The 22,093-nt window shown below is 45.1% G+C and overlaps 2 protein-coding genes across 7 annotated transcripts in view; one reads left to right on the forward strand and one right to left on the reverse strand.

Annotated features, from left to right (window-relative positions):
* Positions 1 to 22,093, reverse strand: part of LOC308465401 (uncharacterized protein) — a 321,144-nt gene that overhangs the window by 239,439 nt on the left and 59,612 nt on the right. The gene's annotated exons all lie outside the window — the stretch shown is intronic.
* KDM2B (lysine demethylase 2B) overlaps positions 1 to 22,093 on the forward strand; it is an 88,858-nt gene that overhangs the window by 33,590 nt on the left and 33,175 nt on the right. For 4 of the 5 annotated variants that reach the window (XM_080985059.1, XM_080985058.1, XM_080985061.1 and 1 more), the window contains 4 exons: positions 5,605 to 5,698; positions 7,718 to 7,871; positions 8,910 to 9,025; positions 21,502 to 21,628. In XM_080985059.1, coding sequence (XP_080841185.1) covers positions 5,605 to 5,698; positions 7,718 to 7,871; positions 8,910 to 9,025; positions 21,502 to 21,628 — 491 coding nt within the window. Of the gene's footprint in view, positions 1 to 4,700; positions 4,816 to 5,604; positions 5,699 to 7,717; positions 7,872 to 8,909; positions 9,026 to 21,501; positions 21,629 to 22,093 lie in introns of those variants that run through there. The other variant, XM_080985062.1, reaches the window with a different exon arrangement.

Raw genomic sequence — 22,093 nt, forward strand, 5'->3', positions numbered from 1 at the left:
TCCGGGTTTGGCGCAGTGCGCAACCTAAACATGCGCAATCTGAAGCGTTTGTAACCCGAGGTATGACTGTACTGTCTTTATATGTGTAGGTGAACTAGCTATGGCAGATGTTATGCATCGGGTTTAACACATTTTATGTTACAAGGCGCGTTTTATTTAATAGCAGACCTTTTTGTGGTACTGGTGTGATTCCCCCCCCCCCCCCAAAAAAATATTGTTATTGTTTAGCTTGAAAAGTTCCAATTTAAAGGGTAGTTAATGATTAACAACAATTTGGTGTTTCAGTTCTGTTTGTGAGGGTCAGTGAAAGTACTAATTTCCTCCAGTTTTTGTTTGTAAGATTAAAAAATGACCCTGATAGTAAGTGGCAGTGCTTCTGCAAAATTTCTTGACTGTCCTGTGGGATTATTTGTGTCTTTTATATGCTCGTGGAGGGGAGACCACTGGCATTTCAAATGTGTGTGAACATGAGGATAAGCACAGAGAAACCATGTGAAGAATCCCAGACTTGAAGCAAAACATTGTGTGTGTAAGGGCCCCCATAACTGAGCCCCTCACAACCAATTAATAAATGAACCTATCACATCTCTCGCCTCATAAATACTCCATGCCTCATATTAGTGCCAAGAGAGCAGCTACAAACGTATGTTTAATTATGGGGAAAAACCAAAACCTCAAATCCTCTCTCTGCAGTTTTGCCATAGTTTTATGATGCTGGATTTTAGACTTGTGTTTTTCCAACCCCCCTGACGCGCTCTCTTAGAAGGAAGGAAGGAGTTACACTTTCCTCATTGGCCTGAACAAAAGAAAAAAGGAAAAAAGAAATCCCACTGAGACCAGGGAGCCATCTGCTAGGAATTGGGAGTGGTTTTATAGTCTGATCTCAGAGGTAGGGGTGGCCTTGTAAGGCCAGAGGCCAGAGGCTGGGCTGAAACTCCAGCCGGAGGCGAGGAACTGATCGGAGGGTAATGATTGTGTTTGTCTGTCCATTGGCTTATTTGCTTGTGCACATGCTTTCTCTAGGAGTTTGGCTGAACATGTGTGGCTTTTACTTCTCTCGTAGCAGGCCCAGTTTTCCTTCTGCATCTCTCTGTCCCTCATGTGAAACACTCCTTTCCACTGCATATACCTGCCGGGGAGTTTCTTTGTCAGTTGGTGTTGATCAATTCATCCCTCTGTGTTGGTTTTCCCATGATGGTTCTGTGTCTTCCCCCTTGCTTTTCCCTTTTTGCTCCCTTACACATCTGTGTCCACTATCTTTCCTATTTTTCTGCACATGTTGTTACATTTTACCTGTGAATTGGTGCATTTCTGGGAACTTGTCCGGAATTATTTGCTGATGAGGTTGATTTTGGCCACAGTGGGCCAGGAACAATTCTTCTGGAAACACCTGGGAATTGAGATGGTACCACAGAAATCGGTTCTTACACAATTCAAAAGAGGGACACATTTCACTGTTTTAAAACATTGTACAGTGGTACCTCTGGATGCGAATGGGATCCGTTCTGGAATCCCGTTTGCATCCTGAAGTGAACGCAACCCGCGCACGTGATTCGCCACTTCTGCGCATGCGCATGACGTCATTTTGAGTATCTGTGCATACGCGAGCGGCAAAACCCGGAAGTAACGTGCTCCATTACTTCCGGGTCGCCGCAGAGCGCAACCCGAAAATGCTCAACCCGAAGCTACTTCAACCCGAGGTATGACTGTACATACAATAGCTGGGTGTATAACAGAAATTTCTTGCTATCCCATATGTTGCCAGTTTGTGTGGTCCAAGGCAGTTGCCTGTGCCTTTTCTTCTGCTGTGCCTATCCATTTCCTGTGGCGATTCTGTGCCCCATTTTCCACAGCATTGTGGGTTTCCGTTTCTGTTTCTTGTGCAGTTATGCAAATCTGTGGCATACATTCATCATGTCACAGTGAGACTTCAGTATGGTCGAAGGAATTGTACATAGCATCTCTCAGGGAGATTAAAAATAAATAAATTATAAAGGCAATCTTTAGAAGAGCATCAGACAAGGAAATCTCTGCCCACGCATTTATGGGGACAACACAGGAAGAAAATAACACCCACAAAGCTTAGAGATAGCCTTTTTGGTGCTTTAATGGAGTGTATGCAAAGTGACACAGCAATTATTTCTAATTTGGGTGCAATTAAAGCGGTTGACACAAATGCTGCCTGAATCCTCTCCAGTTCAGCCTCAGCTAAGTAGCAGCACAGAAAATTCCCCAGTAAACCCCACTCCACCCTGTATCTTACTGTTCACCACCTTCCAAATTTTTATTGACCTAACAAAAAAGAAATTACAAAATGCAACAGCTCAGTGGCTGAGCATCTTTCTAGTCCACGGCAAAGTCACAAACTGAACTTTCTAGGGAGAAAATGAGGCATCAGAAAATACATGGCATCAGAAAATGCAAGATGGCTGTTGAAATTTAATGAAATTATCAAGGGATGGGCAGTGGAATTTAAATCTTGCATTTTTACTGGGGCTGCAAAAGTTTTTTTAAAAAAGCATTATTTATTTTTTTGCAAGAGTTTGCAGTTCAAGGAGCTGGAAGCCCCATGATTCTGCCTATCCTCTCCCCCCCCCCCCAGCTCCCCATGTCTTCTTAAGTCCTTAGGGCTCTGCATTATTTTAAACACGTTGCTCTCAGCCTATTGCAGGCAGTGGGAGAGCTTCACCTAGATGTGGGTTGAACTGAGGAAGTTTCCTTTTTTCCAAAATGGACTCTCAAGCAATTTCATGCGGCAGAGAAAAGCCCCTTTGAGAAGTTGAGCCTCCTTCTCCCAGAGCAAAGGCAAGTCCGTTTTGTGATGAGAAACCTGCTTGCCAAGGCTGGAGTGGGATGTCAGATTAGCCTCCGCAGCAGAAGCTGCTGTGAGTGGAGCATGTGACTGCAGCGCTATGTTGGGAGGAAGCGGTAGAGGTCAACGCAAAGGCATTTCGCCAGAGACTGCATGGCGGATGAGAGCTTTTTCAGATCCCTAACCCTTTCATCAGCCGCCGATAGCGAACAGAGGAGCGTCAGATTAATAATGGAAATTTCAGGACAGAGTAGTTTATTTGCTCTCTGTTGCTGAGGGAGAATGAAGGGCTTCTGAAGGCCCTTTAAATATATTTTATTAATCCATCTGTGTGAGGGGAAATTTGCTATTCTTGAGACTGGATGTTCAGCTTTGGGATGAGGCTAGGGGAACACTCAAGAAATTCCCTTGTTGCAGAACAAGGAAATGTGGGTATCTCCTTTTGTTGGCGCTGCTTCAGTTTCAAATGTTGTGAGGATTCCATTCAGACTGAAATGGTCGAGTTGCAGTCCACACAAACAGGCTAACAAACCGAAAGGTCTGTGGGTTAATGGTATAGCACATGCTTTTCACATAGAAGACCCCAGATTCCGTTTCTGGCCATTTAAGTTAAAGTCTAGTGGCAAGTGGGGTTTCAAAAGATCTCTCTGCCTGTCTGGGTTTAGAGAAGTACGGTAGTTTCTGAGTGCTCACAGTGCTTCACATTCTCAATCCTCAGAATAGCCTTGTAAGGTAGGCTTGGATTAATACTCTCATAGCATTTCTAGAGCAATCCTAATGGTGTCGATTCAGAATTAAGCTCCATGCAGCACGTTCAGTGGGACTTACTCCCTGATAAGTTTATACAGAATCGCGGCTCTGGAGGGTTCATGGAAGATTTGAACTAGGACTTTTCTGGCGGACACAACACTAAAAAAGGTTTGGCTGTTAGAATTGTAGGCTACATTAATTAATTGTACGTGGATAGCTTATTAATTTATCATTTTCAATTTTGTCCTTAAGATGATTGAAAATAATACAGCTTTGAATTTGGGGTTGTTGCTTGTTTGTAACTTTTAAATCATTTGAAAACTAAAAGAGTCGTCCCTTGTGATTGATTTTGTTAAAAGTTAGTTTACACATTCTTTTTCTTGTAGATGGACATCAAAAGAAAGAATAGTATGGTTTTCATTTCAGCTGGTCATGTAAAATAATAAAGTGGGGATAGAGAAGGACAGTTTATCTAGAAAATGTGGAGGAATAAAGGACTCAAATTTTTAAAAGTGGTATGTGGAGGTCACAGTCCAACCTAGTTATGCCTGCTTCAGCCTGCCGATTTTGAGCTTCAGCATGTCCAACTCTGTGTTGGATTGTCGCCTGAGAGTCTTAACAGCTTCTTTGGGATTCTGTAATATTTATTCCCCCTCTTTCCCCCCACCAAGGAGGAAAGATTTAAGTGTCTAAAATATCCCCTGGATGAAGCAGGAAAATTAATCTCCGTCTTGCCTTCAAAGTGCAGTTGAAATTCTGGAGTGGGGAAACAAATGAGGCTTGTAATTGTACAAGGAAAGCATTTTAATTGCAAGGCAGGGGTGCAAGGAGGGTTGGTGAGTTTCCCCCTCCCTTTTCCCGAATTCTGCAAATTTACTGTCTTCATGACAGCATTGCGTGTCAACTCCCGGCACTGGATGGGGTTGCTAGGCAGCAGGTTCTTCCATATCCCAAGACTTTCTGATTTGCCAGCCTTCCTGAGGCACATGGTAAGCCTCTTTCCAGCCTACCGAGGGACTTTTGCATGCTGCTTGCATACTGTCGAGATCTTGCACCTGAAATGTGATGAAAGGGGGAGGAAAGCACTGCTTGTTGGAGGCTTCGGGGGGGGGGAATGAGGGGGACTGGAGAGGGGATTTGCTTTTTGGCGCTGCATCCTCAGTCTGGTGCAGAAGGTTGGGGAAATAACTGTATGTAAAAAGGACGAGGCTGGGATACAAACCCTGAACCAGCAACCGGAACAAGGAAAAGAGGTTAGTGGGTTAAGTGGCGTGCATTTCCTGCCTTTGCGAAGGTGCCTCTTGTAAACCTAAGAATGGAGGCAGTAATTCAGCCATTAGATATGGATGGAGGCTGGAGAATCAAGTGGAGCCGTTGGGGGGTGGGGGTGGCGGACGCTCTGTGCCTCTGCAGCCGCCCTGCTGTAAAACTGCTCCCAAACTCTTACAAAGGTGAATTGGGGAACGAATGGATTTAGTACTTTGCAAATTCCATCTGTGGATCCTTTCTCACGTTCTCTCATGACCAGAATCTTAGAAGATAATAAAAAACAGGAGCAGCTAAGCACAGCTCATTTGTCTATTGATACTCTTGTCTTTGCCATCCCTTGCGAAAGCAACGCTGGTCATGAGTAAGCATCCACATTGGTTTAGGTTCAAGCAGAACTGTTTCAAACTTTGTTATTGAACCGCATTTGAAAAGAGCTGGAAGAGAAGCTCTTCCTGCCCACCCAGAGCTAAGAATCACATTGGAACACAGAGCCAAGGGCTGTGCACGTAGATAGCCAGTTTCATTGCTCCGCTTTGGGGGGGAGGGCTGTGTCGTCGTCCCCCCACAGATATTCCACTAAGAAACCCAGAACTGCCTAGACGGGTTTTTCTTCCAGAATCCAGTTGTTTTAAAACCCATTCAGAGGATTAATGGAATGTATTCTTGCGAGACCCTTACCGTTTATGCAGTTACTACTAAACATTAATTTGTGGGAAATTGCTTTTGTTTCCTATGGTTGGTTGGATTTTTTAAAATGTTTATGTGCTTTGCAGGTACTGTCTGATGAGTGTGAAAGGATGCTTCACAGATTTTCACATTGATTTTGGGGGCACTTCAGTTTGGTATCATGTCTTCCGTGGAGGGAAGGTAAGTGGATGTGACACCTTTGGAGGAGGGGAAGGGGGGAAGAGCCCTTATTTGCAGCCCAGTAGCCTCTGATTTTATGCTCTTTATCAGATCCTTGTAATTGCTTATGCTCAGATTTTGGTCAGTAGAAAATGCTAAGATAGGAAGAACTTCTTGCTGTGGTTTATGAAACAAAAATGGAGCATTGTAATGTGCTTATTTGTTTATTTATTACACTTATTCCCAGCTTCTTAATTTCTCCTGGGTGGCTGTGGGGACCTATAAAAAAACAGCTCATGACATTAAAATAAATAATTTTACACCAACAACTCATTATTAAAGCAAAATACCAACAAATAATAATCAACTATCACCATTTCTCAAATATCTGGTGAAAGAGAATGTGCTTGGCTTCAGAAACTGAGAAATATATATTCTGTTAACCTAGTTCCAATAGGATCTCTCTCTGTTCTCAACTCTCAGGACAGGTGATTTATTTTGACACACACGGATGCGGGTGGTGCTGTGGGTTAAACCACAGAGCCTAGGACTTGCCGATCAGAAGGTCGGCGGTTCGAATCCCCGCAACGGGGTGAGCTCCCGTTGCTCAGTCCCTGCTCCTGCCAACCTAGCAGTTTGAAAGCACATCAAAGTGCAAGTAGATAAATAGGTACCACTCCGCTGGGAAGGTAAACGGCGTTTCCGTGCGCTGCTCTGGTTCGCCAGAAGCGGCTTAGTCATGCTGGCCACATGACCCGGAAGCTGCACGGCGGCTCCCTCGGCCAATAAAGCGAGATGAGCGCCGCAACCCCAGAGTCGGTCACGACTGGACCAAATGGTCAGGGGTCCCTTTACCTTTATTAGGATTCAACTAAATGTTTAGATATGCTGGTAGTTCTGGAACTAGAATCGCAGGTCCCTTTCTTGAGATCAAATCACAAGGTCTCAGAGGCCAAGTGCCACTCAGTTTTTCTGCCCCATTTCTTACCACTGTTGGGGTTGTCATGACTTATGGGCTGCAGTTTAAGTGTGCTCTGGTCTTCCATCCCGCTCAGTCAAAAACTGAAGAAGTTGAGCATCTCTTCTGCAGAGCAGAAGTGCGGTTGGCTTGTTGCGCTCAACTTGATTTCAATTCTTGGGAATTGCTTGCCTAAAACTCGTACATTACTTGGGTGCAGATTTGGCATCAGGAGCTCTGCAAGGCTGGTTTAGACGTATTTAGCCATATCAGGCTCCATTGAACATACAGTATTTTTTTGTGTTCCACCATTAACTGGACAACACAAGCCCCTAGTAGATCTGGAACACACTGGGTGATCTTAAACCTCAGTTTCCCCCCTGTCTCTTGAGACAGACGGATGCCAATAAAATAAAAAGGCCCACAAAAAGTGGTGAAGAAAGTACCTAGCTACACAATAGAACAGTGTGGGGAAAGGTTCAAGTATGCAGCATGAAACAGACATACCTGTTGGCTAGAGCAGGCATGAAAGGTGTGAATATTGTGAAGCTGGTAGAGCCACTGGCATGCCAAGACAAAATGCCGCCCAAATCAGATGGTAAACTCCATCTAGGGCTAAATATTGGCATGAGACCAATTGGTTTTTTTTTTTTTTTTAAAGACTTCTGTACTGCTTTTCCAGTTGCTTATCTCACAAAGTGGTTTACAATCAGTAAAATACATTGGGGGAAATATCAGTGATACAGCAGTGAAACTAAAAGTTGTATTGCATTCAACAACAGCAAGACGTAGGCACACTGACTGGTCATGGCAGGACTCTGGGATCATGATACAACTAGCCAAGAATTACCATAAGGGAAAGCTGAACAGAATTTCCAAGAGAGATTTCTGGAAGTCCTTCTGATCAAGGCACAGCCCTTTTGCAAGGGTCTTTTGGGGGGAAACCTTGAAGCAGGAAACATTCAAGTGTGAAAAATGTTTATTCTGCACCTCCTTGGATAATGATGAGAAACCCTGAGGAAATGTTTATTGGGGTATGAGAAGAGATTCCCCTGATTCTAGTTTTTCATTTTTATTTCTAGATCTTCTGGCTGATCCCTCCAACTTTGCAGAACCTAGAACTCTATGAGGAATGGGTTCTCTCAGGGAAGCAAAGTGATATCTTTCTGGGGGACAGGGTGGAGCTATGCCAAAGAATTGAACTGAAACAAGGGCACACCTTCTTCATTCCTTCAGGTAATGCAAAGCCGTGTCCTTCTCCTTGCATGTTTTTGGGACTAGAACATATTTGTGGAAGGCCGTCACTTGATCCAGACCTGAACCATTGCTGGATCTACAGCAGGTTGTTGCTTCCTGCAAGTAGAAAAGTAGCAAGCCTGGGAGAAAGCTGCATGCCTGGCTCCTTGCATGCAGGACTGTTTTTTTCTGTTTCCAGGGAGTTCTTAGAAGCAGCGAAGTATTGAAAAACAATGTGTGCCTTCCTTGCGGTCTGAAATAGTGTGGTTTGTTTCAGCCTCCCGATTGTGCTACATGCATCCTCCAGACCCGTGAGCCTCTAATCCAGTGTTCCTGAGGCCTCTCTGGCTGCTCAGTTTGGGGAGGGAAGGTGTTGAGCCAGCCTCTGAGCTAAAGCCGGCCGGTAGTAGTGCTCTGTTCACATAGTAAGGCCAGAGGGCCAAACTCCCGATAGGCATCCCAGCTCTGGCTAGCTCCAAGGCTTCATGCTGCCTGCTAAAAGGAGGCAATGATGTTGCACACTCCTCTTCTGTCCTGTGCTTGAAGTCTGGGGGTTTTGGGTCCTGTACACACCTGTTCCTAGGTAGCCTACTAGGCGAAGTCACAGCCTCCAGCTTTGAGGTTCTTTGTTCAAGCCTTGAGGATATGGACAACAATATTACAGGCCCTTCAGTTTTTATAGTGAAAACACCATGACTGGGGGAATTTTAGCACATTCTGTGGTCACTGAAACTACACACTACTTAAGACAGCATTTATTATACTTACCTGGGGATTGGAGGGCTTACCACGCAACAGCTGCCTAGTCTCTGACTGAGCACATGAAGATCCTAGTGTGCTCTTGTGTGTTGTATGCAGCTTTAGGAAAGAATCTGCATGCTGACATGTTTATCACGCAAACCCCCCATTTTGTTCTCTCCCCTTAAATCCTTCGCCCCATTCACCTTTCAGTGTTTTTTACTTTGCCACTCTCAGATGGTTTTTCCCAGGGTGTGTGTTCTTTTCCCGATGTCTTTCATTTTCTCCCCACCTTTCTAGGGTGGATACATGCTGTCTATACTCCAGTAGATTCCTTGGTGTTTGGTGGAAACATCCTGCATAGTTTTAACGTTCCCATGCAGCTTCACATCTATGAGATCGAGGATAGAACGAGGGTAAGGATGCTCAAATATATCTGACTGTTCACTCATGCAATAACAGTTCTTTTTGAAAGGCAAGACGCAGAAGGTACCAAGATGCCTGGAAAAAGACAGGTAACATAGCCTGTTGGTCTGTGGCCTCATGGATGGAGAAACAACTCCCAAATCTTTGGGGCAGGGTAGAGAAGAAGCACAGTTGAGGTCTAGGATAGAGCAGCAGGCTGCATTGGAGCAGGCTGGAGACCAGGAGCAGACTTGGGTCCACCTGGTGCTTCCCAACTGATGTTAAATACCATTTTTTGAGCCCTGGTTTTTGCCATCCTCAGGCAGAGGAGGGATTCTGGCCAAACCCCAGGAGTTGCAGGCCATGGGCAGCTTGATGAGCACTTTTGAACCTTCATTGACATGACATGTTGGTGGCAATGTTCAGGGGAGCTAAGGCGTGACTTTGTGTGAGTTAGTGAGGTGAGCTTTCAGTAGCACCCCAGCAGCTGCAGAAATGAGATGCTGTTTTTGGTTCCCTCCCTTGCTCAACTGAATATGGGTGGGCTGCATTCCTTGCCCTGCAATGCACTCTACCTAGACTAGTCCTATTCATTCTCGTTCTGGCTTGGAGTCCTCATTTCCCATGGTGCATCCTCGTAGCTTATCCCTGTCATTTATGTCATATCCCCACCAGGCCTTCTTTGCAGGTCTGTTGCCCCAGGACATCATTTTTGCAAAATTTTGTTTGACTGGGGAGGGGGTTGATGTTGTAAATTCTGCCTGCCAGCTGGCACAGGGCCACACTCCACCCCTTGGTTTTGATGGTTCCTCAACACTTGGCTTTGTGGGCTTCCTCTCCACTGTGTGTGTGTGGTGCCCCCTGCTTTCCCCAGCTGCGTCATCTAGTGGGCCTTTCATGCCAGTTGAAACATGGAAGGTGACACTGTCCTGCTCCACCTTTTTAGGAGGTGTTTGAGAGAAAGAGCTACCCACTGGAACACAGGAGGTGACCCTTCTGCCTCATTTTCCAGAGGTGCCATGTTAAATTGATAGGACTTTGTTGCTAATTTCTACACAACACAATTCAGAGAAGTTTGCCGTGCTTCAGAGGACAGGTGGGGCAAGTGCTTGGGGCTGTTGAAGTGTATGCATCACATGCAGGTAGTAGACAGGTGTGTAGGGCGCACTGCATCTCTCCCAAATTTACTTGTATGGCACACAGACTGCTGGGAGAACCCATAGAACCCCATATTCCATTGTTTTGGTTGTTCCTTTTTTTAAAAAGTATATTTATTTCGTTCAGACTTGTCTTGAGAATCTTGAAACATGAAAGGAGGGTAACTAGTGTTTTTTCAAAAGATAAATTAATCTAATCTGAATCTGAACAGCCCCAAGTCTCCCCTCCGCCATGGATTCATTGCATGGCCTTGGTCAAGCCTCTCTCTCTCTCTGCCTCAGTTTCCAGTATGTACAACTTGGAACAATAGAGACCTATGTAACATGAGAAGGGTGTTATGAGGGTGAACACAGAATGAATGGAGCCATGCTTACTGATGTACCCTGTGATGGGCAGCCTAGTTCTGCTCAATCTACCTTTCCGTTTTGTTAAACTACAATTCTTGTTGTCTCTTGATGTGTATTTAAATTTATAAAGCAAGAGTGCATCCTTAGGCTCTCCTGATATTAATGGCACTGCTAATCTGCACAAATGATCCTAATTATGCACTGTTGCTTAAGAAAGCGACCAGCGCCGTGCTGAATCAGACTACAGGCTCCTCCAGGCATCCTGTTTTTCAGCATTCATTCCGGTTTGCTTGCACAAAGCTTATGTGGTGGTTAGACTTCTCTGTCTTTATTTAACATTCATTTTACTTGTTTGCAGGCCGTTAACATATATTCCTGTTAATCATTTGTTCATCTCACACTTTTCAATGTATCTCCCTGTCACTTTCCACAGAGCAAAATGTCCTAGTTTTTTAAAGTTGATCTGCTATGCTAGGGCAATAGAGCACTTTAGTCCCCTTGAAATGTGCAGACCCAAAGTTCTGGTCTTCAGTTGAATATCTCCTGCAAAACACTGACAGCCTGGAAGCGCCCTTAAATACTGTACTCTGTCCAGGATCCCCAACAACCAGCAGGCATCTGATGGTCCACTTTGGGAGGCTTCAGTCTGGCTTCTGCCCACCCCTGGCCCAGGCATTGTTTTCTCAAATGGAGCCACAGTCACTGTGTGTAGATGCTGAGGACTTCTCACTGAGCCACTGAATTTCTGTTTTGCATGTTGGGCCTCCTGCAAGTGAGATCAGGGGTCTTCAGTATGGGGTGGGGTGGGGGCAGATTGTGAAAAGCACAGCCGCAAGAGCACCATGGTGACCTAGTTCACTGGCTCTCCAATTGGCCTTCAGCTACAGCCTAGAGATCTTTGATATGTGCTGGGTCTACTCTTTTAAGTGTGTGCCTTAAACCTGCATAACAAAAGCAGGAGCAAAGCCACGGCCTTGCAGACCCAGCAGACAGGAAGCAACACTTTACTGCAAAGTAAATCCCTTTACTCTGCCACACCAGCTGAGAGGCGGCAGGGTCTTAGGCCTTTCAGGCAGGAAATGACCATTTACTTTGCAGAAAAGGCTTTACTTTGCAGTAAAGTGCTGCTTCCTGTCTGCTGGGTCTGCAAGGCCAACTGGGCAGTGCATTCTCTATATATTACAGGGTGAAAAAATATGAAACCTTTATTTCAGTCTGGAGTTCATACCGATAAGAGAAAAAATACCATTATATTGCCCACTCCTGCCACCAAGTCCTGTCTCTAGGCTGTAGCTGAAGGCCACTTGTGGCTGTGTTTTTCACAGTCTGCCCCCCACCCCAGGCTGAAGCCCAAAATGCCTCTGCATAGCAAGTTGACTACTAGTTAGCATGGAGTTGAATTTTCTTGACATATTATAGTAGTAAAAACCCTGTAAGCTGACTCGTTGGCTCGCTTGCCTGTAAACTTTCAGTTCCAAGGATTGATCAGTATTGTATTTGCCGTGGTGAGATGTGGGTGTTAAAAACGGAAAAGACAAGGAAATGCTTCTTACCTTTTTTTTGTCTGAAAGACAAAAAATAGAATAAAGGCAAGAATAGAATAAAATGGTGGCAGCAAGTGAAAACCTTTTATGAAGAGGGAAAGTTTCTGGATGTTAAAGCAGATTAAGCTACTTATAAGCTGTCCTGTTTGTGAGGACGTACAGCAGCAAAAATGTGGTATCAGCTTCCTGGGAATCTTGGCTGTCATTTTTAATATACAAAATATTTTAAAAAGCAACCCCGCTTTCCTCCCTCCTTCGCTCGAAGATCGCAGCATAACAATACAGTGGTACCTCAGGTTACATACGCTTCAGGTTACAGACTCCGCTAACCCAGAAGTATTACCTCAGGTTAAGAACTTTGCCTCAGGATGAGAACAGAAATCATGCTCCGGCGGCTCAGCGGCAGCAGGAGGCCCCATTAGCTAAAGTGGTGCTTCAGGTTGAGAACAGTTTCAGGTTAAGAACGGACCTCCGGAACGAATTAAGTTCTTAACCCGAGGTACCACTGTACAAGATGAGACTATATGCTTAGCAATGTATGGGCAATGCCTGCTGAGATCTCAGAAACCAGGCAGGTGACTGGATCAGATCTCTAGTGGATGAGGAGCCTCAGGATTTTAGTTAACGGTAGCTCTTTCCTCCATTAGTGACTGGTAAAACTAGAATAAATTATACTGATAAGAGAAATCGCACCAATATACTCAGTTTTGCTTGCTTGCAAATGCCGTGCAGAATTTGGATTGAGCAGATTTTTTGGGGGGGTATGTTTTTATTTATTTTCAAGAATAATACCTAGTTATAGAATAATAAAAATGCCTTCAGCTGTACAGATAGTGCAGAATTGAAAACAACAACAACATTTTAGCACAGAGTACTAAGTAGCTTATCTAATTGGAAGGAAGCCCTACTCAGATTGTTTGGGGCTCATGTGCAAGCAGTTGTGATTAGCCCTCTTGGTTCTTCCTGTGCAGATCATATCCTGTAACGTTTTCTTCGTTCAGAATATTGCAACAGAGTCTCTGGCTTTTCAGCTGAACTTCCTTGATGGACTCCATTTAGGCACATGGCTTTCTTTCAAGTACTTAAGAGTGTGTGTGTGTGTCCGTGTCCAGCAGCGGAAGGAGATTTCCTGGTGCTATTCACAAAGCAATTCTTGCCAGCACAAAGAGAGAGTGTCCTGCAAGCCTGGCTTTGCTCCACCTTCTTTTTAAATGGCAAAGATGTGCTTCAGCCTTTGCTGTACTTTGATTGTTGGTGTTCAAAGCCCCCACCCCAATTTTCTCTTTCTTTTAATGGAGGGAGGAGACTGGTATTGTCTCAGCACATCGCTGAGACTGTAATGCTGATTAATAGCCTGATCATACGTGATGATGTTCGTCTAGGACCTAGAATCTAGATTAATTTCTCACATCTTGAGGGTTGGGAAGAGTTTGGAAGAGATAGACTAAGGGCTTGGGTGGGCAGAGCGTAATGGTTAAGAGCATGAGTCCCGTGCCATGAGCTTGCTCAGTTGCCTTAGGCTACCCACTCCCTCTTGGCCTTGCCCTTCCCACCTTGAAAATATGGGGCTCATACAGGGATAAAGGTAAAGGACCCCTGACAGTTAAGTCCAGTCACAAACAACTCTGGGGTTGCGGTGCTCATCTCGCTTTATTGGCCGAGGGAGCCAACGTTTGTCCACAGACAGTTTTTTCGGGTCATGTTGCCAGTATGACTAAGCCACTTCTGGCGAACCAGAGCAGTGCACGAAAACGCTGTTTACCTTCCCGCCGGAGCGGTACCTATTTATCTACTTGCACTTTTTGGTGTGCTTTCGAACTGCTAGGTTGGTAGGAGCTGGGACCGAAGAACGGGAGCTCACCTCGTTGTGGGGGTTCGAACCGCCAACCTTCCAATCGGCAAGCCCTAGGCTCAGTGGTTTACGCCACAGCGCCACCCGCGTCCCTTCATACAGGGATAGTTATTTATTATATTTTCATTTTCAGGGTGGTTTACAACAGGAATAAAACAATTTGAAGTGCTTCATAAGTATGAAAAGTTGTTGTTGTTGTTATTATTATTATTATTATTATTATTATTATTCGCTAGAGGTCTGAACTGATCCTTCTGTTGGGCTTTTGAAATAAGACCAAGGGCTGCAGACTGCTCACCACTGACACAGCACATTTTGAAGTGATTGTCAGCCCTTCAAATTCTGTTCAGTAACAAATGGGTCTCGGGTGCAGCTCAAACAAGGCTGGCATCGTGTGCTCCAGAAAGCAGGCCTCTAGTGATACGGTAATGATAGGGGCCATTTTGCAGCAGCAGACACTTCCAAACGCTATTCAGGGGATGTTGCAGTAATTTAATCTGGATTTGACCAAAGCATATGTGACAGAGGCCAGATCCTGCTGGTGTCACTTAGCCACATCATTATGTCAGTCTGGCCTAAAGAGACATTCTTGTGACGTTTATGAGTCTTACTCTCAGCTGATGATTGAGTGAGTGGCTGGTTTTTTTTAAAGGGTTAAGGAGGCAATCCTATGAGAACTGATCTGTATCAAGCAGTAGCTAGAGGTGTCGGCTAAAAAATGCAACACTTGTGTGTGGGTGTGGATGTAAATAGATTTTTTTTTTTGTAAAAACCCCTGAAATATCTTTTAACATTTCACTTTGAACTCTGGAAGCTATCCTTCCCCAGTGTGGATACATTTCCTCCCATAATGTTCAGAAATAATTTGAAAAAACCTTTGGCGGGTTGTAAATTATTGATCACAGAACTTACCACTGGAAAGAATCAATTAAATCATTGCCTCCAAGCGCCTTCTAGGGTGGGCTTTTTTCCTTTGGTAGATGATATATTGGAATATTTAATGATACCGCTTTGGTTCTGCAGTTTACTGCATTTCCTAATTAATGGCCTGTCTTTGTGCTATAGAGCTTGCAAGGCGGCTCACAGTACTGAAAAGCAATTGCAGTGCAGTAAACCTGCAATTTACTTGGGGGTTACACTCCGGGATATTGCCTAAAGCTGAAACTGCATAGAGTCAAAACGCATTGGGTGCAGTGGCGGGTGGGATTGCCAAAGTGTTTTTCCAGACACCCACCCACTTTTTGACTTCCCTCTTTTTAATTTGTTAAATATGTTTTGCCACGTGTGCGAAGCTGAATGCACACAAGTTACATGTGTGCAAGTTGTGGGCTTATTCTATTCATTTATTTATATGTATAATCCCGCCTTTCTGTCATTTTGAAACTTAAAAGTACCATCCCTGAGAAGAGGGCTTTTACATACTCAGGTTCAGCAAGGTCGCTGTATCATCTTCCTTCCGATCATATCCTGGGACCAGCAGGCCCTAAAATGCAATAAAACCCAAAAGCACTGCTAAAAATATATTCCAGAATTGCAAATGTAAGAAACAGCAGCTCACCTCCCTCCCCCCCCCCCAAACCTCAAATCACCGCATCATTCATCAAATGATCGGACAAATAAAACAGTTTTAACTAACTGCCCACAAAAAGCCAGCCAGGTTGGTGTCACACAGATGTAAGCCTTTCTGCCTCCGGCCCAAGCACCTTCTGTTCCAGGATGCTGCTTCCCACATCAGCCTGCAAGATGCTGATTCATCCAGGGCATGATGGCAACATCCCTCCTCCATTGCTTCGCTCTCAGCAACTAATCAGTGATGCACTGGAGCTTCCAATTTGCCATCATGGTTAATTGCTGCTGATAGAGCTCTCTGCTTTGTAGCAACCTTCCTCAGAGGCTGACACCTCTTGTCAGCCCAGTGTGGCCAGTGGCTTGGGAGGATGGTGGTTGTGATCCTGAGCACCCACTTAGGGAAGGCTGCTTTATAGAAATACAACTTGATTTACTGGACGAGAGCTGAGAGCTCATTGAGTCCAGGATTCTGATCCTAGCAGTGGCCAACTAGAGGAAGCTTCCAGCAAGGCATGAGGGCAGCTGCTCCCCTCCACTGTTACGGTTCCTGTCTGGCAGGGCGCGTTGTCTTCTATTCACAGCACATGCACCGGCCGTCTCTCGCTTTTGATGGTTTTGCAGAGCACAGGGCACATTTCAATGAGATATCAAATTAGAGACATCGAGGGAATTGGCTGTGGGATGGAGCCTGGATCGCGAGGCCATTAGGAACTCAAATTGACGATTCGGAATTGATCGTCGATGGCACGGGAGCACTGCATGCCTTGTGACTGCCTTGTCTTACGCATTTGAATTTTATTTCATTTTATTTTTTACGCTGGTAAAACGGCTGAATTTGGTGACGCTCAGAAACCTGTCAGCGAAAATGTTGAGCAAATGATGTCTTTAATATTCCCCAGGCATCTGGCTGAAAACCTTTGGAAGGCCGAGGGGTGGAACGGGCGGCTTCCTGTTTGTAAGTCAAATTCTTTGCCAATTTTGTTTCCTGCAGTGCTCTCTAAAGAAAAAGAAAAGAAATAAACATTAATAATTTGAGTTCCTCTTATGAACATCCCTCTTTTAACATGGCTGGTTTCCCTTGTGTTTGACTATTGCAGTGAGCAATCTGGTATGTCACTGAAATCCTAGGCAAGGCGGCAGCAGCCAAGGTGGTGCCCTTAAGATATGGTTGGAGCACAACACCTGCGCTGGTTGGGACAGGTGGGAGTTGTAATCCCACAGCATATTGAGGGCACCCTGTTGGCTACTTCTGCCATAGAAAGCTGAAACCCCAGGCTTGAAGGCTGATGAAAGTTGCAGATATTGCTGGGATGGTTGGCCTGTATTCTGGGAACCTCACTATTAGTGGGGCAGAACTTGTTCAGTGGTGGAGCATGTGCAGAGGTGCTGTTTGTGGTATCTCCAGTTAAAAGTCTCAGATACCAAGTGATGGGTGACTGACCACTGCCAGTCAGCATAGGTGCACAATACTGGCTAGGTGCCAGGCTGCCTCCAGGCACTGGGACAGTTAGGCATTTGCCTGGGTCCCGAAACTGCCAGTGGGCTCACTGCCATCACAGCGCTACCATTTCCACTAAGAAGACCAGGTGCGGCCTGTGCAAATTCTCACTTTGCATGTCCTGTCTCTCTTGGGTGAGGGGAAAGCACTGATAGGACTGTGCCCTTGGAGCAAGCACCACCTATGGACAAATAGTCTGACCTGATGTAAGGCAGCTTCCTATAGCCCAAACCTATAAATTTCCCATTGATAGAGCATGTTCACTCAGGTGGTATGAGATCATGGGAGGGGCTTCTGGGGAATGGATGTTCTCCCTGCACAATCTCCTCAAGGTGTAGCTTGGTAGCCAGGGGCGCCAAATTGAATAAAATATTGGGGGGACCCAGGTAAGCCCTGCCCCGATCCTATGCACCGTATGCCTCTAGATTGTCTGTCTCCTTTTTCTTCCCCATAGGCCCCATGTGGAGTCCAAAGACATTCTGGGCACAGGTCAAGGTGTCACTAGATACCTGCATGCCACTTTCCAGTCACTGGTTAAAAAAGCAACCCTTTAAAAAAAATCATTAAAAATGGGAGGGGCAAAGGGCCTGGGCATGCACCAAGGAGCAGTATGAGGTTGCCATGGTACCACATTGGGAAACGCAGGTATAAGCTGTCCTGAGTGGCCATTTTGCTTAGAATATACACAGAACCCAAATGTTGTTGGCTGTGTCCCCATTACATTTCTCCTGCATTCTGAGTCAGAATGCAGAAAAGCAATGAGAGAAATATGCATTATTATTATTATTATTATTATTATTATTACTCCTACTACTACTACTACTACTACTACCCCACCCATCTGGCTAGGTTGGCCCAGCCACTGTGGGCAGCTTCCAACACATTTAAAAAAAATCAAATATTAAAAACTTTCCTATACAGGGCTGCCTTCAGACATCTTCTAAAAGTTGTATAGTTACTTATCTCCTTGGCATCTGATGGGAGGGTGTTCCATAGGGCAGGCATCACTGCCCAGAAGGCCCTCTGCCTGGTTCCCTGCAACTTCACTTATCGCAGGGAGGGAACCGCCAGAAGCCCCTCGGAGCTGGACCTCAGCTTCCGGGCTAAAGAATGGGAGTGGAGACGCTGCTTCAGGCTGTTTAGGACCTTAAAGGTCAGCACCAACACTTTGAACTTGTTCGGAAACGTACTGGGAGCCAGTGTAGATCCTTTAGGATCGGACGGCCACTCCCAGTCACCAGTCTGGCTGCCACATTCTGGAATGCTGATTGCAGGTGTGACTTTAAATGGAACTATGGATGAAACACCAGGGCTTAGATGGAAACATTTTAAAAGCAGGCCGGGCTGGAAACAGACGTCAATGGTACTGAATAAATACCAATATCCCAGCTTGCTGCAGAGCAGAAAGAGAGAGAGGGAAAGCATGGTTATTCCATCCCTGCTGCTCAAAGTTGCCTTTGGCTCTTTTGCAACTGTCACCTAGCAGCAGCAGTTCCACCAAGCTCCCTGCACTGTTTCCATTCCAACTGGTTATTATAAGTTTAAAAATTACAGTAGTGCTCCGGAGCTTGTTCCTTTCCTCCTCCATCCCCATTCCCTTTTCCTTTTATGTCATCTATTGTAGATGGTTTTTCATTGATCTGTAACACTGCTCTGGAAGTGTTGGGTTTGTTTGTTTTTTGGTTTTTTTTGCTAAAGGTTGGGATAAAACACATTATAAATAAATGAGCCCAATGCACTGTGCATATATCTCTAGTATATTCTGGCTAAGTCTTCACCTGCCACCTTTAGAAAAGTCACCGATGAAAAGGGGTGTGTGTGAAAAAAGGAGTAAGAGCAGTTAGAAATAAGTGATGCAGAAAGAGTAGTGAGTCCAGTAATATTCTTACAGGGCAGCACTGGGAAAACTATCCACATCGGGTTCTTTTCAACTAACCTTTACTCATCGTAGACCTCAGAAATGAATATTCATCCCTAAGGTTTGCTCCTGCTCTGGAGGGTAGGACTTGAACAAATGGCTTCAAGATTTAAGAAAGGAGATTCTGGATAAACACCAGGAAAAGCTTTCTATCAGTAAGAGGTGTTAGAGAGTGGAACTGTCTCCTTTGGGAGGTTGTGGGCTCTCCTTCCTTGGAGGTTTTTAAGCAGAGGTTGGATGGTAATCTGTCATGGATGCTTTAGCTGAGATTCCTTCAATTGCAGGGGATTGGACCAGATGACCTTGGGGTCTCTTCCAATTCTAGGATTCTATAATTCTAAGCCAACATTTTAAATCTGGCCATAGGTGATGTGCCAAGGTGTCTCTAGGAAGAGAAGAAAAGGTACTGTGAGGGAAAATTTGCAGACTGCTTTATGTATACTACACCCTTTTTCTCTTTGTGGAAATCAAGGTGGTGGTATGTATTGTGTTCCCATCTTGCCTTTCATGAAAGGCAGAATTGCTGTATTGGGAAGTGTGGTCATTACTGTGTCTGTGCAAAAACAGCAACCACAAAGCGGCTCGCTATGACTAGCAAAGTGGCAATCACGATGACTGGAATTTATTGTCTACCCCTGGAATGGGCTGTGATGTCCATTTAATTCTATGGAAGAAAGTTGAAAGCAGTTGCAGCCTAGCCGCCCCTGACTTCCTGTGAAGTGTGCCTCCTACAGGAGAGGAAGGTGCACTACACCAGCAACCAAGAGTGAATAAAGCAAACTGGCAATTTATGCATATATATTTACAAATTGCTGATTGGGAATTGATGCCAAAATAGAGTGACCAGTTCAAGGCCAAGCAGTGAGTTTGCTTGAACTGTGGGTTCCCCCAGAGCCAAATCTAATGCTCTGTCCACTGGATGACACCAGCTCTTGAATGTGTAAGCTGTTACATCGACTGTGTATCTCACTTCTCAATAATCTGAAGTGCCTGCTTTATGACACGCACCTTCGCTGTTCCTTACAACAACCTTGTGAGGCGAGTCCATGAGACTTCTCATTTTACCAGTGGGAAAGCAGAGACTGAGAAGGGATAACATGCCATGCGTAGGACCAGGATTTGAACCCACAACCCCACTAGCGCCAAGTTCATTTGTAGAAACCTTTAACACATGTTAACCACCGCATCTGGCGACAATAGCGACTGAGGAAGCAGCAATATGGTTTCTTCATGATAGTAATAGAATTAGTAATATATTTTTATAAATTCTAATCTCAATGCTTTAGGTTTGCTTGCGCTTTTTCTAAGAAGAACCGAAGCCCCTGCGCTCCCCCCCCCCTTTATTATTGTTGTTAAATGTCTTCGCTTCTAGGGCTGCTTAGTACAATGCTGTGGAGAGCCCAGACACTCAACATTGTGATTTGCTCTGAGGCCTATATTTACATCCATTGGGTGGGGGGTGGAATAAGCATTTGCAGATGGTAGGTAGTTTTGTGTCATGGGCCCTCGGTCTTTTAAGTAGATACCAGTCCCCCTGATATTTAGGAACACAGAGGGTGGGTCTCTGCCAAAGCTTCACTCTTCCCCAGAATCTGAGGTCCTTTCCTTTTTTCCTCTGAAATGAGTCACCTCTGCCCAGCACCCTTCTCTGCTGTGTGAGTGAGTGTGAGAGAGGGAGAATGAATGATGTCACAACATGGGCAGTACTATGCGGTACAGAAGGAAAAAAACTCAGCACCCCAAGGGATCCACTTTTGACGGCATCCCTGCATTTGATATAACGGGAGTCTTCCTGGATCAGATCAAAGGGGCATCCTGTTTCCCACAATGGCTAGCCAAATGCCTCCGGAAAAGCCCACACATAAATACAGTCATCCCCACTTAACTCGTCCCCAGTGCCTGACACTGAGAGGTATACTGTCTCTGATGCTGGATGTTCTGCCTCGCTGCCGTGGCTGATAATAATTAATAGACCTCTCCTGCTCTTCCATGAAATTGCCTAGTCGTCTTTCAAAGCCAGTGGACACCACCCACAACCTGTTGGGGCGAATTCCGTCTATTAATATGTGTTGTGTGAAGAGGCGCCTTCCGACATGTACTTCAGTTCTCATTCTGTTGGCAGTGTGTGCATGTGGCTGTGCAAAAATGGGAGGTAACTCTTAGGTCATCTAGCAACATACACATTCTCAACTTGAATCCTCTGGAGACTAACATGTGCACCACCATTCCTGTGCTTAGAAATGGGAAGAGTAATATATCAAATTAAAGTTATATTTTGTGTGTGTGTGTTTTGTGGGTGTGAAAGAATCCATGGTGAGGATTCCACCCTCCCCTTTCATCCCCCTTCCTCTCACCCCTCTCCCCTCCCAGGAAGGTGTAAAATTAGTGAACCACAAAATGAAGCGCTAGCTCCCGGAAGGCAGGCCAGGCTGCTCATTGTGTATGCAGAAGGCATCCATCTCTCTCAGCTCCCGCCCTCTCTTCCTCTCCTCCCGCTCCTGCAAAGGCAGCTTGTGCTCTCGATAAGATGATAACAGGCTTGAGGAGCAGCAAACTTCCCTGTCTCCCAGATTGACCGATGTTTTCCCCTTTTGCTTTCAGGTGCAAGCCAAGTTCCGTTACCCTTTCTACTATGAGATGTGTTGGTATGTTCTGGAGAGATACGTGTTTTGCGTGACCCAGCGCTCCCACCTCAGCAAAGAGTATCTGAAAGAATCAATGTTAATTGGTGAGTGAATTCTTTTGCAGCTAATAATCAGAGTGAACAGGAAGGGAGATGGAACGGCACCCTTCCTTTTTGCTTCTGTGCACAAACGGGTCGAAAATCATAACGGTGAAGAACTGTGGAGATTGAACTGAATTATTCTATCATTTCCTAAAGGAGCAAGTGTGTGGCTTGAACCTCAGGCGTTTTATCCAGCACACCAAGTTCCCCCAGGAAATGATATTTCTCAAGGCCTTCTGCAAGCAAGCGAAAAAACACATTCAGATCTGTATACTCTTGTGTTTCTGCAGGTTTTGAATCTTCCCAAAGAAATGAGGGTTAACTGGGTGCCGTTGACACATGGGAGCAGGAGGGTTAGGGTGGCATCCCAGGGCACACACCTAAATTCTGCACAAAGGAAGTACATTTTTCAGCACTTGGAATAAATTATGTAGCTAGTTCAACTTTGCATGCTTAATTTGCATAACA

The sequence above is a fragment of the Podarcis pityusensis genome (assembly GCF_964106645.2).
Source record: "Podarcis pityusensis genome assembly, chromosome: 16".
Classification (NCBI taxonomy): Eukaryota; Metazoa; Chordata; class Lepidosauria; order Squamata; family Lacertidae; genus Podarcis; species Podarcis pityusensis.